General features: G+C 44.9%; 1 protein-coding gene across 4 annotated transcripts in view; it reads left to right on the forward strand.

The window, feature by feature from the left end:
* Nucleotides 1-279: 279 nt before the first annotated feature.
* Nucleotides 280-17,920, forward strand: part of ESPNL (espin like) — a 34,268-nt gene continuing 16,627 nt past the window's right edge. For 2 of the 4 annotated variants that reach the window (XM_084846817.1, XM_084846818.1), the window contains exons 1-4: nt 280-460; nt 4,818-5,004; nt 6,803-6,985; nt 9,671-9,802. In XM_084846817.1, the coding sequence (XP_084702943.1) occupies nt 369-460; nt 4,818-5,004; nt 6,803-6,985; nt 9,671-9,802 (594 nt within the window). In that variant the 5' untranslated portion in view covers nt 280-368. Of the gene's footprint in view, nt 461-4,817; nt 5,005-6,802; nt 7,778-7,895; nt 9,803-17,920 lie in introns of those variants that run through there. The other 2 variants (XM_084846820.1, XM_084846821.1) reach the window with 2 other exon arrangements.

Raw genomic sequence — 17,920 nt, forward strand, 5'->3', positions numbered from 1 at the left:
ACCAAATACGCGGCTGACAAAGAACATGGCCAGCTGGTGAATCGGCAGTGGGAGGACGTGATTTGCAGGTGCTATCCCGCTACCCCTCATGCACTTGGTAAATAGATGTGAAGAGTTGTTTAAACATGCACCCCTCCCCACAAGAGGCTATTTGAGCAAGTGGCCTCTGTATGTCACAATTATAACTTGTAAACCTTGGACCTGAGAGTGGAGCTAAAGTGGGGAAGAATTGACCACCACTCCAGAATTGTTTTTCCTTCTCTCCATAGGAGCAAGATGCTTCAGGGGCTTCTCCGCTCCATTTGGCTGCTCGCTTTGGACATTCAGAGGCTGTTGAGTGGCTGATCCAGGCAGGCTTTGACACTGCAATGGAGACGCGGGAAGGAGCAGTGCCAGCTCATTACGCAGCAGCCAAGGGAGATCTGACATGCCTGAAGCTGCTGTTTGCTGCAGACCGCAGGTAGGACAAAGCACCACATGCAGCTCTGTGATGCAGAGGACATCACAGTCATGGCATACTGTAGGATGCAAGGCACTATTTCCCAATCCCCACCTGTAGCTGACGCTTAGGCAGTGGTTCCGATGTCAGTGGGGCAGTGAATCCATTCCAGGTTTCAGTCAGAACTCTAAAGCTGCTATCCAAGGATATATGTTCGCCCAACAAAAATTATTGGTGTTTTGTTTTATAGTATTGTACACCACCCAGAAATCCATTTAGAAGAAGTATGCCTTAGAAATGTTTAAAATAAAATAGATACACCAAGAAATTACTCTGAGAGGTGGCGGAATATGGGTACGCTTTTTTTGCATGACTTCTGCAATCCCTACTGTACTTTCTGGTGCTTCTATGATCCTGGGAGAGGCTACAAAAGAGTATACATTCTACTTACACAGGACTGTATCCATGCAACTGTGTACACGGGCTTAGCTTGTATGGAGAAAAAGGCAGCTGAAAATTACCATAGGTGAACATGCCCTCTGATCTCTGAAAGCACCTAGCAAAGTACGCGGACAGAGTGGCGTTTCACTGGTGTTTTGTTTCCATGCCGCAGCATTTCCAGATGCTTTGCATTTGTTTGTCAAGAGGACAGAAGGCAGGCGTGTGCGACCTTCACTGAAGAGGGTTGTGTTTCCAACAACAGTTGCCACAACCATCTGCCCCAATGCTCTTGTCCTTTTCAGGGGTCTGCTATTGCCCAGGACCTCTCAGTATCATTCCGTCCCCCCGCCGCCCCGGCAAGGAAGGCAAAAGCTCTACAGCATTTGGGGCAATCCTATTCTTATCTACTCAGTGCTAAGTGCCATGGAATTCAATGGGACTTAGTCCCAGCTGTGTGTGCATGTGTGTGTTTAGTTTGCAGTTAAAATCTGCAACACCCCTGGGACAATGCACATTCAGCAAAATGAGCTGGTCTGAAAAATTAAGGAATACATAGCTAAGAATTGGCCCATGGTTAGGCTGGTTTCAGGGGTGAATGGATCGGACTGGCTCTGTTTTATCAGATTTTGCTATACATCCTCTGCTCAGGTTACTGCTGTGGATAAGGCAATAGGATGTGAGCAGTGCCAAATCCAGTGAGCCTCGTCTCACCCAAGCTGACAGTCATGGCATATGCATGGGGTGGACTAATCCAGCCCTCTGGTCCCATGCTGTGCCTCCTCACCTCCATGCCTGTGAAGGTCTTGTGTTGCAGCAGCATCTGTGTGGGTTAGCTTTAGGCCCACCTCTTCAGTCCCTTCACCTCCCAGCAACACCTATCTAGGTGATGCTGTGCACACACACTACAGAGGTACCATCTGTCTTGGGCCCACCCCTCCTGACCAGACAGACCCCTTGCTCACCAGTAGTGCCCACCAGCTTGGTGCAAAGAATATGGGGGTGCTCCACATTTAACACTTACTGCTACGCCCCTAAACTTGTTCAGCTTTTCTTGTGTAAGGAAGCTACCTGCTTCCTGGTCTCAGAAGCAGAAGTAGTGGGAAGAGTCAGCCAAAAACAGATGGGAAAGGTTAGCTACTCAAGCTACTCCTTTTTAACTGGAGATGCCAGGGATTGAGCCTGGGCCTTCTGCACCCAGAGCAGGTGCTCCACCACTACCCTCTCCACCTTGGCATGCCTAAAAATGTCAGAAACTCAGATGCCTGTGGGAGCTTTTTCTAATCTTGGGACAGACCTAGCATGAAATATTGAAGATGGTACAGAAGGAGGGCCGAAGGGAAGCATAGCTGAGAAAACACAGGCTAAGACCATTATCACATGGAAAGCTTCAATCACCTTTGAGCAGGGCCAGCCCTATCATTAAGCAGAGTGATGCAGCTGCCTCAGGTGGCAGTTTTGGGGAGGGCAGGGAGGGGTGGCAAGGTGGAAGACAGAGCTGTATGTGTACCACACAGCCCAGCCTGTGCCCACTAAGATACCATGCTGCTGTCCGGGACAGTAGAGGCAGCCAGAGTTGAAATAAGAATCAACTCCCAGTCTGGTCGGTTTCTGTACAGAGAATGGGGTGGGGGCACCATCTTGTCCTTCACGTCAGGCAGCAAAATGTGTTAGGTTGGCCCTGCAGTTGAGTCCCTCTTTAGCACTTCATAAATTAATACCTGATCATTATTAATGTGAAAGAGAAAGTGGCGGACAGACATATGGAATCTGATGGAACATTCTTGCCAAGATAAGTTTTACTTTGCATTAACAATGATAGAAAGAAGAGCATGTTTAAATTGTCATGTGTAAAGATGGCCTAAGAATCAGCAATGCATCTAGCTAGAACCTATTTTTGCCAGGCAACAAAAGCTACAAGCCCCTCATCTGTTATCAAGGGGAGAGGAAGATGGGATTTAAAAAAAAAACATGTTTGCCCTCTGCTGGCAATTAAAGTAACTGAACATGAAGTCCGATATAAAAGCACAGAGCTTAACTTTGTGCGATGGATGGTTCCAGGTCTTTCATTTCATATATATGTCTTCTCATTTTATAAGAAGATATATGTAAGAAGTGAAAAGTTGTAAAAAATACAATTTTTTAAAGAAAGCATTTATTTATATGAGCCTTATGCAAAACATTTCATTTATTACATTTCATCCCACGCTTTCATCAAGGAGCTCAGGGCACCATACACAGTCCTGTCCCCCCACCCTAGTTTTATTCTCATAACCCCACAGTCTCTCCTCATAAGTCAAGTTAAATACCAAAGGCCTGTGAAGTAGATTAGATTGAAAGATAATGACTGGCCCCAAGTCACCAGCTTCAGGGATTTGTACTATTTGGTCCTTGTGCTTCTATCTGAAAGCCAGTGTGATGTAGCGGTTAGAGTGTTGGACTGTGACTTGGGAGATCCGGGTTCTAGTCCCCACTCAGCCATGAAGCTCATTGAGTGACTTTGGGCCAGTCACTGACTGTCAGCCTACTCTACCTCACAGGGTTGTTGTGGGGATAAAATCGACTGGAGGAGGACCATGTAAGCTGCCTTGGGTTCCTTGCAAGAGGATGGGAAGGTCTCCTTCTTTGTATACCTCTTCAGTTCTCTGGCTTCCATCAGGTGCCCTCTTTGCTCTCACATTAAGGTCATTTCACCATTAGAATAAAGCTAACCAAAATGGCACAAGTGGGAAATGCACTTTTGTTCGTTTTTCATCTGAAAACTCAGATTTGCTTACCTCTTGAGGTCTGAATGTCATGTCAGTTCTTGCTCACTTTGACTAAGGGCAAAGACAGGTGTAATATTAAAAAGAGAACTTTGCATCAGGTCCTTCAGGTGTGGTGTGAACTCAGCTTCCTCCCGGCTTCACAATTTGAATGACAGACAGACAGACCAGCAAATCAAATGACAGCTCAGCCACCATCTTGCCCCTACCCCCTTGCTTCAAATATGCTGTCTGCCATTTTTATGTTTAAGAGCACTGCATGCTCATCTATCCAGTTATATGGGAATTTGTCACCTAATTAATTTAAAGAAAGAACTTCAGTAAAATACTCTCCAGAAAAATTTCTTGGTGACTACACGAGTACCATCTGATCACCAGTACGCACAGCCAGTTTCTGCTGGAAACATGCAGAACTGTTTGTTTCTTTTTTCGTAGCTTAATCTTAGAGAGAAAAGGCATCTGTGGATTGAATGCAGTCCAAATATGCTCCAGGACTATAAAATGTTTACATTCGCCTTAAGCTAGACCTGACTGCTGAAGTCTCTGTAGTATTCTAACTGCCTTTCTCCATAAGAACCAGCCCATGCCACAAGGCAGCCTTCCTCAACCTGATAACCTCCAGATGTGTTGGACTACAACTCCCAGTATCCCCTAGCCAGCCATGCTGACTGGAGGATGCTGGGATTTGTAGTCCAACATATCTGGATGGCACCAGATTTGGAAAGATTGCCCTACATTCATCTTTACTGCTCCTCCTTTGGGGGCTCACGCTGTCACCAATACAACCTGTGGCAGCTAGAGAAAGGGTCCTTTTGTGGTGGCAGCCCATTTATAGAATACTTGCCAGGCACCTGCTTAAATACAGTTTTGGCACCAGGCAAAAAACATTTCATTCCCCCAGACATTTTAATGGTGTGTTTTATCTTCAGAGTTGTTTTTTATGCGTTGCCCTCACCTGTTGCTTTGCTTTTATTGCTGTTGCTGTTTTATGGTATTTTTAATTTTGTGTTGTTGTATTGTTGTATATTATATTTTATTGAAAGCTGCACTGGGAGCATTTTCTTTTGAAGGGCACAGTATAACTACCCCCAAATAAGTAAATACATAACCATCAAGAGTAGTAAGGATTCCTGCCAGCACTTCTAAAACTCGTATTATTTCCTCTCATCTAACAGTGGTGTGAACATGCAAACTCGGAGTGGAGCTACCCCACTGTACCTGGCCTGCCAGGAGGGCCACCTCCACATCATCCAGTTCCTGGTGAAGGACTGTGAGGCTGATGTGCACCTGAGAGCACATGATGGCATGACGGTGCTGCATGCAGCTGCCTGTGGCGGCCATTATGCGGTTGTCATCTGGCTGGTAAGCCTGCACTTTTACATTTTAGGTAGCATGGTCCCTTGACGACTGTATGAATATGCTCCTCTAGATGACTTTCCTACTGAATCTCTCTCGAAAGCTGTAATATTGCTTGTGCTCAGCCCTGGAAGACATAGAGCATTCTATCCAGAGAACTTACATTTCTCTGTCATGTCAACATAGAGTTTATACTCAGGCTGATCAGATTTTTCTACTAGCATTGCCCAATCTCTCTTACTTTTTCCAAGCCTGTGTTCCTTTTCCCCTTCTCCCACCCAGTATTTCCTGACAGATCAAAACTCTGATCAATTATAGATAAATAACTAGTTCCACTTTGATTGGGCTTTGTTTGTTTGTTTAAAAATATATTAAAAATAACAATAGAATGACACACTTTAGCCAGAAGGATACAAATTCTTAAAGGCCAGCTTGAAAATGTGAAGCAGATTAGTACAAGGTACTTGGAGTCTTTGGTTTTATATTTATTTCTTAACTGAATACAAACTATATATTAAAACATAAATACATATCCATGTGCAAGAAATCCATACCCCAAAATAAAATAAAACAATATCCAGAAATGCAAACACTTCATTTTTATTATAGCAATGAGACTATAATATGTTAATCCATTATATCATCTACATCACCGCTACAGATGACTCTGCAGTGATATACCAAACCATGGGGCTCCATATTACTTTTATTAACAACATACGAGCTCTTCTAGATGTATGATTTAATTAATTTGATTGTAACTCAAATAATTTCCCTTGTACATCTTTCTTTATATAATATAAAAGGCATACCAACACATCAATACTTACATCTAACCATTTTTCAAGCTGGTCCTTCCATGAGACAGGGTAAGTCCCTTGGCTCAGGTGGTAGATTGGAGGAGGCAAGTTGCACCCCTTGCCTATCTGCCACTGGGCCACCTGCATGGTCATATTTAGGGCCACCCACAGGCCTGTCAACATGCCCCACCGACGGCTACCCTCCTGCCCTGTCCAAAAGAGAAAAAGCCAGAGGCTTGCATGTGCCTGCTGACAGCTACTGCCTAAAAGTGCCACTGGGTCAAGCAAAATTAGTGTTAAGTTTTAATAGATTACAGTTAAATTTTAAGCAGTATTTTTGCTACTGTAGCAAAGCAGCCAGAAAATTTGTAGGAACGCCCACACCATTGCTACCACCTGTGGCAAAAACTAGAGAAGGAGTGTCATCATTCTGGTGCTGAGCAGGATTTTAAACTGAATTTTGGGAGAAAGCCTAGGAGGTGAGGAAGATAACCTGAGAGAATGGGCATTAAACTGGCAAATGTGGTTCAATATAAGCAATTGTGATGTAATATAATCCTAATTTTACATATACGCTGATGGGGTCTGAGCTGGTAGGAAATGGATCTTGGTGTCATGGTGGACAGCTCAATGAAAAGATCAGTGTGCAACTGTGTGCAGTTGTGTGCAATTGCCTCGAAAAAGGCAAATTCCATGTTAGGGATCATTGGGAAAGAAATTGAAAATAAAACTGCCAGTAACATAATGCCCTTATGCAAATCTATGGTGTGGCCACACCCCAGACAGATTCCTCTGACAACCCTACCTACAACTCCCAGCATTCCCCAGCCAGCAGGGCTGGCTAGGGAATTATGGGACTTCTAGGATTTTTGTCTGTCTAAACATGCACAGGATGGCTCCTTAAGTCATCTGCAGCACCAGATGAAGGGCGGGGGGGAACCATCCCAGAAAGACAGTTGTTATTTCACTCCTATTTAATCTGCCCCACCCTTTCTGTTGTGTAGGTAACCTTCACTGATCTCAGCCTCACAGCACAGGATGCAGAAGGAGCCACCGCACTCCACTTTACTGCCCGAGAGGGACATGCTGCCATCGTTGACAGACTCCTCCTTATGGGTGCTGAGATGGTGCTGGACCATTGGGGAGGAACCCCTCTCCACGATGCAGCAGAGAATGGGCACTTAGAGGTATTTGGCGATACCATGCAGAGAATATGAGATTAGGAGAGCTTGGCCAGAACTCTGTTTTTGACATAATGTTTCCCCTGACATTGACTCTTTCCCCTGCAGCTTCCCCACCAGGAGAGCACCCCTGTAGTCAATTTACAGTCTCAGAGTGGACCAAACATAGTTATTTAAATAACCTGCTCCTGAATCTTGTGCCCATATCACTCCAGGATTTGATAACACATAAGAATATAAGAAGAGCTGTGCTGGATCAGACCAAAGTCCATCTAGTCTAGCATTCTGTTCACACAGTGGCCAACCAGCTCCCACAGGAAACCCACAAGCAAGATGTGAGTGCAACAGCACCCTCCCACCCAAGTTCCCCAGCAAGTGGTGTACATAGGCATACTGCCTCTGATACTGGAGGTAGCATATAGCCATCAGGACTAGTAGCCACTGATAGCCTTATCCTCCATGAATTTGTCCAATCCCCTTTTAAAGTCATCCAAGTTGGTGGCTGTTACTACAGATTGTGGAAGTGAATTCCATAGTTTAACTATGCACTGTGTGAAGAAGTACATCCTTTTATCTGTCCTGAATCTCACATTACTTCTGCAGTCGCAACAAACAATGCTACTATGTGGCACTTATGGTTGTTGTTCAGTCGTTCAGTCGTGTCCGACTCTTCGTGACCCCATGGACCATAGCACGCCAGGCCTTCCTGTCCTCCGCTGTCTCCCGGAGTGTGCTCAAGTTCATATTCATTGCATCGGTGATGCTATCTAGCCATCTCATCCTCTGCTGGCACTTACGGTACATCTGCATAAAAACCCCTCCCACTAATCACAGAATTGCAGTGCTTCCTTGAACCCACAGAGTGTGTCACTGAGATGCGTTATTAACACATGTCATAATGCACTATATTACTTAGGATGTGACCAAGGAGGAGCTACTGTGACTTAAAGAAATACTGGGACAGCAGTGTCTCAGCAACAGAAGGGGCTCCAGTGTAGACTCTGCCTTAGGGCATTAGTACTATGAGCTTCTCTACATGAACGATTTATTGCACATTCGTGATTGGTCACTTGTAGAAGTTTGTGGGTCCTTTACCTGATATTGTCAACCTCCAGGACATCTCCTGCGCTTTCCCCCCTTTATTCCACTTCAAAAATTTCAGAGGTAAGCTGTAATAAAAGGTAATGGCGTGATATCGGCAGTGTGTAATTCCAGTGTAGCGCTATAATTAAGCCACTAGATGGTGGTGTTTCATTGAACATATACAGCATTGCCAAGAAGGGACGTTTTCAATTCCAAATCACATGTTCGCCATCTAAAGGAGCCCATCGTAAGCTCGGAAAGACTCCAGAAGAAGAAAGCCCTGGTAAGGATGTGGGATTTTTGCTTAATGTAGAGAGGCTCTATGGGAGCAGGGAGAAATTTTACAACACAGAGTTGAAAGTGAACACATTCCTTTGATTTCATTTAATTTCACATGATGCAGTCCAGGGGGAAGAGCTTTTTATGTGATGCCAACCTACCTTCCTGAGGATTCAGTGCACCACAAGTAATGTGGTAAGCTGGTCCTATCGAAAACCCACCCATGGAATGCGTTTGTTATTGCGCCTGTTGCTCCTGGTCACACAGAACTTCCATCTGTAGCACCAATTTAAAGAACTAAAACTGCAGGGCAGAATACCCTGTGATGAAGTTACCCGAACAGTAAAGATCTTCCTCTATGGACACATTCAGGGGATGTGGAAATGATATAGCAGACTTCCCCAACCTGGTACCCTCCAGATGTGTTGAACTGCAACTTCCATCATCCCATTTTGCCATGCCAGCTAGAGATGATGGGAGTTGTAAAACTACACGTGTAGAGGGGACTAGGGTGGGGAAAGCTGCTATATACAGTGAGTGATGTTTCTTAATATGTGGGGCGGGCATAAAGTTTATGCCCTGCACTGGGGGTCAGGAACACATGGGCCATATGCACACACATCCCCCAGTCTTTTTTGCAGCTCCTGCTGCCCCCCCAATCGCTGCTGCCAAATGGCTGCTGAATTTTGGTGGTGGCAAGAAAAGCTGCATTTTCACTTGATAAGTTACACAAGGAACTCCCCACACACCTTGTTTTAAAGTGAAATTGCAGCTTTTTTGATGCTCTCGAATTGCTGCCAAATTTCAGGGGCAATTCCATGGTGGTGGTGTCAGCGATGGGGGGGGTGGGCTCCAGGGGTCAGAAATCGGCTCTCAAACCCTCTGAAGCTGCCCACCTATGGTTTGCAGTGTAGTCCTGTCACACTGGACATCTTGGCTCACACTCATTTTGTCTGAGATGGCTTTAGGGCAGATCCCCATGGCGACAGGATAACTGCAGCTAACACAAAATTGCCTGACTGAATGAAACAGCGGCCACAAATTTCCTATCGCAGCCATTCCTATCACAGCCAAACACCACACTCATCGACAGGATGCAAACCGCTATAAGTTGACACACAACGTTTCTCTTGGGTAATGATGATTTGATCTGCCCCCAAGTCATTGCCACTTGCTACAAATAATTGTCCAGCTGTAGGAGTTGCACTGGTAGACAAACCAGAGAGAGAAAGTCCCAACTGCACAAGTGATTCCCTGGCTTACATGTGCATGAATGAGCCGCACAGGGATCGGGGTGACAGTGGTTGTTCTTTCTGTATTTATCTGCAGTGCTGTCAAATACTGATCTCCTACCAGATAGATCCAGGCATCCGCGATGGGGATGGTTACACCGCACGGGACCTCGCAGAATACAGTGGACACAGGCAGTGTGCGTGTTACCTGCAGGAAGTGGAGAAGCTGGTAATATAAGCGTTATCTTTCGATATACAGATCTTGGCATCCTTGTGTGTTACTGAAAATAGGGGCTTCTACATTGCAGGCCCAGGCCCTTTAGGTAGGACATTCAGCACAAGGGAGAAGACCACATGATGAGGAAGGTAGTTCTGCTGATTTCCAATCCCTTGCTAAAATTGAAAGCAGAACGCTTTTTAAAATGTTAACTTTTAAAAACAACAACACAGAAACAGTACTTATATAACTGTTGGATATAACAAATACTGAGAAAATTAAAAAAGATAATAGAAAACACCAATATTCATTGAAAGATATGTGAACAGAGGCTGCTAGCACCAAGCAATTGAAGGTAGTATATAGACTGTTTAGAATCAGTTTCCCTCTACCTTATTTTTAAAGGAACAGTTCCTTATATTACAGACTGTACCCGTGGGAAGGGGGAGGGCGGAATGGAGAGACAAGAACTTCCTCCAGTATATCTTGAACAGGGATTTATGTAATGGGTTTGAAAGTTGGAGAGTGTGGGCTACAGGATTTCAGTAATGCTAAGTAGGTACGCAAATCAGCATACCTTCTGACAGTGAACTCACATGTTCAGTTATGATAGCTTTGTAGCCAAAATGGGGCTGCTGAGAAACAAGAGGGAAGTATTGGCTTGCCTGGGGAAACTCCATGCTTGCAGAAGTAGAACAAATCTTTGTGGGGGGTGGGGGGAGACAAAGGGGAAAAAACAATAACAACAAAGCAGCCTAGTCAGAATGGATGGGGGCCCAGCCACAGAACACTAAGGGCTTCTTCACACTGAGCTTTTATCCTGTTGTTGTGATTGGTTACTCATGGACATTTGCGGGTCCTTTAGATAACGTGGTCAACTTCCAGAGCGTCTCCCACACTAAATGACCTTTATTCCATTGTTAAAAAGATCGGAGATAATGAGCTATCAAATTACAGTGCTTGAGTTCCACTTCAATTCCCTCGTGAAAAGAGAAAAACCCACAATCAGAGGAGCTAGACCACAGCACCATCCAGCGGCTGTATAATAAAACATATGGAAGACTCAGATAAAGGGGAAAGAGTGGGGGGGAGGAAGCACATATAAAGGGAGTCTGTCGTGATCCTGCATTTAAAACGGAAGCGGAAAGCCCTGTTTTAAATGTAGGATTTTAGGCTGGTGTAGAGATGCTCTAAGTGTAAGTTGGGGGAAAGAACCGAAAACTTGGGAAAGAGATGTAACAGAGCATCATGGAAAAAGGCATAGCTGGCTGGCTGGAACACTGCACAGGAGCATTCCACACTGCAACATTTTGTTGCAAATCCCACATGTCAGACAACGTATTAGTCATTGGGTGGCTCGTGACCTGAGACTATGCCCTCTGAATCCTTAGATCTGTTCGTCCCATAGCCATTTGATCCTTGTCCTCCTGAACCCGTCCCCTGCCTTACCAAGCTCCATGTGATCAAACAGAGCTCAGAGAGAGAGGTGTCACTGGGTTCCCCCCAATCTTCTGAAGCAGCAAAATGCTGGAGTGAGAGGCTGACTCCCTGCTGCAGCCCAGAAGGAATCCAATCTGTGCCCCTTCTGCCTTCGTGGCTATTTTTGGTTTGCTGTTAAGCAGAGTGGAAAATTTTCACCTATCTTTTGTCCCTGGCACAGGGTAACAATTGGGCCAGCATGTTGCTGAGCCTACTGGCTGCCTCTGCCACCATTAGGACACAGATACCAGAACACAATTAGCAGGCAACCGATGGCAAGATAAGAAGAGTCCGGAGGAGGAGCTCGAACTACTCTCTTGGATGAAAGTCTTCAGCCGAGCGCCTAGATTTCTACAAGTTTCCACAGCTGTGGCTCTCCAGCAGTATGAGGAAAGCACAACAGGGCATCGCAATGGTACTGTGGTTAACTTGAGAAGCCGGCTCTGAAATCCTAATCAAGCGCTTAGGTTTCACCAAACAAAGCATAATAAATCCTTGCCACAGCCTGAGATTTGGAATAGGGCCTTCTGAAACCAGAGCCCTCTGCCATCACTCAGTTTCTCAGTAAAATATTCATAGGGAAAAAATCTCTCCAGAACACTCCTTGGCAATGGCTAAATAAAACAGTGATGCCCACATGTGGCCCTGGACACAAGGACTTTGGATCTCTCCAGTTCAAATCTTATGAGCGGATACTGTGGCGGGAGGGGGGACCTAAAGCAACCTTATTCCATCACTGATCAACACAGTCAGCTTTTCTCGTGATGTAATTGTACTTGAAGCTGCTCTGTTTGCATATTCAGGGCTTCTTCACACCAAGCTTTTCATCCCGCAATTTACTGGGGCTTCTTATTCCAGATTCTTTATGGGATTAAGATTGGCTCCTTACACGGGCTGACATGTGGGGTTTTTTCAGGGACTTCCTTTGTCTGCAAGTTCTACATGTTTCATTATACAGCATGTAGATGGTGCTGTGGTATAGCGGAACTGTGCAATTTCACACGGCCATTAAAGTGAAATTACATTTATTACCATATTATCCCTGATCTTTTAAAAACTGGGATAACAGTCAGAAAGTGCAAGAGATGCCCTGGAGGTTGACAGCGTTGTATAAAGGAGAATTTACAAACTTCGCAAACTTCCGTGAGTGACCAGTCACAAGCATGCTATAAAAGCCTCGTGTAGAATTCCTCATAGTGGATGTTTGAGAAAGAGTATCCACCTATACAAGGGAAAGTTTTCCAGGTCCAGTACCGAGCAGGCTTAGCATAAGGTCTTTTAGTGCAGGAGTGGGCAGACTTCAGGCTTGTGGGATCTACTTTTAAAAAAACAGATCCTGAAATCCATCAACCAGAGCCTGATGCAAAAGATATACACTTAAACTTAAAGAATTCTCAGCCCAGGAATTTGTTTCGAGTACCAGAATGCAATGGAGCTCACAGTCCTTCCATACAAAAAGCCATTCCTGGTTCTCCCAAGCTTTCTTAATTTCAGCTGTATAATTTACGGCGGGGTAGGGGAATTATTTTCTTGCTTCTATTGTTAAACAGTTGGGAGTCAGGAATCCTTACCTGTCTACTGCCAGTCACCCAGAGAGCTGCCACTAGATCGAGATCTACCTTCAGGGGAGGCTGATGGATCTGATTTTGGTGGGGTGGAGATTCCATTCTAGGTTTTAGTTACAACCAGCCAGAAGTCTAAAGGAGCTATCCAAGGTGCTGGACCCAGTTGAGGGATAGGGTCCAGCACCTTGGATAGCTCCTTTAGACTTCAGGCTGGTTGTAACTAAAAGCCAGAATGGAACCTCTGCCCCACTGAAATGGGATCCACCAGCCTCCCCTGTCTACTTTCTGTTCCTCAAATGCTTGTGAGAGAGCTCACCCAGGGCTATAGCAGTTCTTATCCTTTGATTTGCGCAAGAAAATCCATTACAGTTCATGACTTCAGAAGACAGCTTCTACATGTGAAAGAGCATGCTTGGATCCCTATGCGTTTTTCAGGACATGGATATGCTAAACCAAATGTCTGCATGGCTGGCTTCCTGCTCTTGGCCTGAGGGTGTGCCATATGAAAGGGTGCCTACCTTCCCGCAGGAGATGGCTACGTTTCAGGTTGTGCATTGCAGTGCTGAACAGGATTGGCTCAAGTTTGTTTCCCTGCACTAGGAGAGGGAGTGTGGTGCAGGAGCATTGGTGAGGGCATCCCTGTGTGAACTGAAGGGGTACCCCAGAACTCCTGGCGATGTCATTTTCTGGAATGCACATTTAGTTCATGTAGGGAGCTTGTCATGCTTGAAGCAGCATGGAAGTCTGGACCGCAGTGATGCATATGGAATTGAATTGCTTGCGTTGAGACATAGACATCAAACTATGGTATAGCGCAGGGATGGGGAAGCTGTTTCATCTCAAGGGCTGAATTCAATTTCAGAGAAGCACTTTGGGGAGCGGGAAGGGCCGAAGGCAAAAAAGTGGGACCAAACAATACCAAAATATTGTAGCTTAAAGCTCTTACTGCAACTAAGCTTTCAGAGAAGCATTTCAACCTTTTCAAATGAGGAAAAAAAAACTACACAAAATCCAGGAAAGCATCCAATGATTGCTTGCTGGGAGAAAGAGGTAGATCTTTCTGGGGAACCCCAGAGGGCCAGACTTGGCCCTCAGGCCTAAGGTTCCCTACCCCTGGATTAGCGTTATGTCAGGGGTGGGCAGCACATGATCCACGGGCTCTATGCGCCCCCCCCCCCAGTGCAGCCCCCCCGACACTGCCAGAGCCACACCAATTTGTCAATGGAAATTGCTGGCAAACTGCTATAGAATGCTACAATGCTCAGACAGAGTTTTAAATTTGGCCATTATTGCATTCTGTAGTGGTTTGCCACCGGTTTTGGTGGCATATTGGCGTGTGTGTGTGTTTTGTCGCTACCTGCGCTCCACAGAATTCCACCAAGGAGTCCAGTGTTGTCCACAGGGGGGTCGAGGGGAGCAGAAATGGCCCCTGGACCTCCCGAAGGTGCCCACTCTGGTGTTATGTGAATGAGCCTCAGGCTTATCAGCTCCTCCCTCCCCTTTCCTCCTGTGGCACAGATATGAGGAAGAGATTGAAAGCTATTGCCCTTTATAAACTAACTGGTTTAGCATTATGTCCTACCCGAGACACACTCTTAATTTAATTTTACTGAAACAAGCCAACTTCAAACTGTGGTTTATGAAGCTGGCTTTTTCATTAAGCCCATAGTTAATCTAAACTATAGTTTAGAGTTCAGATGTAACAATAAACTGTGGTTCATTGAAAACAGAAGCAAATGGTTCTGATTTCTTCCTTGTGGCTGTGCCAGATGAGGAGAGCAGAGGGGGGAGGGCACAAACCTGAGTCTTGCGCACATAACACTAAAGCATAGTTTACCATTACATCCCAGCTAGGATATTTTGTCATCCCAGGTGGCCACCTAACCTGCCTATTATAATTGAGCTGCCACTGATGCTGAACTAAGAGGGCAGGTTGTTGCTGTTTGTATGTCACCGCAGTGCAGTTACAACATTAATTTTGCTTGGGTGGAAAATGATAGGAGCAGCTTGGATAGCTCCTTTAACGTTCTAACTGGTTCTGACTGAAACCTGGAGTAGATTCACTGCCCCACTGACACTGGAGCCACCTGCCTCCACTGGTTGCATGCATGGATGACTAGGAGTGAAATGCATACAGTTTTTCTAGCCTATTCTGAGCCAGAATCACAGAGAATTTAAGGAAAAATGTGTGTGTGGATGAGAGTGTTTGCAATGAGTAGAGTTGATTGTTGTCAGGAAAATGAGAGATTCCTACATCAGTTCGGTTAACCTGAGACAGGCAGATACTCTTCATGTTTCTCGTTTGATACTACATCTTTCATCAATATTCCATTAAGCAGCATTGACTTTATCCCACCTGCCATGACACAGCCTGCCCTGGAACTTAACGAAGTGGGACCCAGTGACTACATGAACACTGGGCACAGCTTGATTCTTTCTACTAAATGTTGTACAGTTAGAAATCAGCTAGAAAGAGTGGTGCACAGGGACTCCTATGAAAGAGTTGCATCCCTTAATGTGGTACTTCTAAAAGCACCCATGGCTGGTTTAAAAAAGCAGATGAGCCAGGCCATTTCCTCAGTTCTACCTCCACTCAAGCTGTTAATGCTACAACAGTGGACCAAGCAGGCCCCCAAATCATAACTAAAAACTCTGCACATATAACTATAGATCTAGTAAGGGCTTTCCTACACAAGGCTGTTAATCCGCAGCATCTACTTTGTTTCATCACAGAATTGGGATCTGAGCACTACACAAGGAGCGTTTCCTTTCCTGCTTTTCCTCTACATAACCTCTAGGAGGCACTATAGTATGGTGGATACCACCATACAAAATACACAAGAGGAAATCATGCTTTCTTTCACATTAGAAATCATATCCCATTTTCCAAAAAAACTTGGGGAAAGTGCTGTTTACAAACAGAAGTGAAACTGGAGGGTCACAATGTCATCTAAAGAACCTGTAAACAAGCGTGCGTAGGGAATGATGATCACACAACAAATGCCTCATGTAGAAAAGCTGTAAGTGGCTGTACTCATGTTCACAAGTGCTGTGACTTCCAGATACTCGCTCTCTGCGTCTCCTCTTGGAGTACCTTTGAGCCTACACTCCCAAACATCATACTTCTCATCTCAGGGTTTGTACATTATCAGCCAAAACATATGCATTATATTTGGACTGAGGTGGGACTGGCAAAAATGCTTCTGTTGGCATAATAAATATTTCACTATTGCTTTGAGTAACAACATCATGATAAGCAGCATCTTTTTTTAAGAAAACAAAAGAACAGAATGCTAGCCTAAGGGTGCTTCCTGTCGAAGGCTTTTATTGTGCAGTCACCCCGCCATTCATGAAATTTTATGGATGACATTATCTTCCATTTGTAACCTTCCTGTGTTTTCTAACAGGGTCTTCCAGTTTTGTTGTTACTACAAAAAATATTTTAAGAAAGGAAAGATAGAATAGCTGCAAAATGCACTCAGAGATATCTATCTGGAAGCATCCTAGGTATCACGCAAGAGCAACGTGTCTTATTATTGGGTAGTATTAAGGCACTGATTGTGAATGCTGTTCCTATGAGACCCTGAGATCCTGAATGTGTGTGTGTGCATGCACGCATGTATAAAAATCCACCTTCCACCATCGCATCACATGCTTGCTGTAGCAGTTTTCCCTGGAATCAGTGTGAGAGAAGGAAGCATTCATATTCCCATGGACCACAAATCCAAGGGAAGCCACTGGTGTCAAAGTGCTCAAGTATCCAATATGTGCATCCAAGCCCCTTTTCCATGGAGAGCAATAACTGAACTGGGTTCCACATGGTGGAGGGACTAGGCCCTTGTTTCTGATCCTGAACAGGGGGTAATCTTTTCTTTGTTCATCATTTGTTTTCATTTGTTCTTTACTGTTTGGTGGTTGAAACCAGAAAACTGTGGCCCAGCCTTACTACGTGCTTTATGCCAGTCACATAATGTATCGGTAACGTTGGGATCATAAAATGAGCCGTCTTTCCCAACCCACTGTGAGCATAAGGCAGTGCCTGGCTGAGATGCCGTGTGTTCTTCTTGGTAGGCACTTGCAGGTGTTCTGCTCTCTGCCTTTTCTGTAATTAGCTCCACTGTACATGGTTGTCTGTGCTAAGCCAGGCTTTGTTCACTAACGTCCTCAGCTAGAATTACATGTTCTTCTCAGCGCCTTTGACATAAATGGTTTGATCCTGTTTCCGCTTCGCAAGTGCGGTCCTTGTTCCATCATAGATCATTTACTTCTTATATTTGTGTAATGTCTTCACAGCCAGTGTTGGGCAACATTTTTATTTATTTATTTCATTTCTATACCACCCAATAGCCAAAGCTCTCTGGGCGGTTCACAAAAATTAAAACCAAACAGCACACAATAAAGCAATTTAAAATATATAGAACATTAAAACCACAATTTAACAATACAACCACAATAAAACCTAGCAGCAGTGCAGGAGTTTAAAATACAGATTTAAAACAGCAAAGCTAAGAGTTTAGAAAGCTAAAATGCTAAAATGCCTGGGAAAATAAAAAAGTCTTCACCTGGCGCCGAAAGGAATACAATGTAGGTGCCAAGGCGAACCTCACTAGGGAGCTCATTCCAGAGCCGGGCTGCCGCAGCAGAAAAAGCCCTCCTCCTAGTAGCCACCCGCCTCACTTCCTTTGGCAGGGGCTCACGGAGAAGGGCCGCTGACGATGATCTTAAGGTCATTTTTCCATCAGGAGAGCCACCAGAGGAGAGCCGTTTGCCAGCTTGTGGGCAGCATTTTCAACAATGTCTCCTTATGGGGGAAGCAATTTTTCTCATTCATGCTTGGAGCTGGAACTAGTTCAGAGGTAATCTAGTTCAGCTCCATTCCATGATGCAGGATACCCCATATCTAAAGCATCTGTAATTGGTGCCTGTTCAGCCATATCTGGAAAATCTCCCATGATGTTTCACTAGGAGCTGGTCTTATAGTTAGCAATCTTTCCCAAGTGTTCATTTGCAGTGGAGGCACCAAATGCCTCCTTCAGTTGGCTTGAATCCTTGGAATGAAACTTACATTGTGAGAATAACTTCAAGA

Source organism: Heloderma suspectum, chromosome 3 (genome assembly GCF_057233095.1).
Source record: "Heloderma suspectum isolate Gila_16-S chromosome 3, 16-S_ref, whole genome shotgun sequence".
Taxonomy (NCBI): domain Eukaryota; kingdom Metazoa; phylum Chordata; class Lepidosauria; order Squamata; family Helodermatidae; genus Heloderma; species Heloderma suspectum.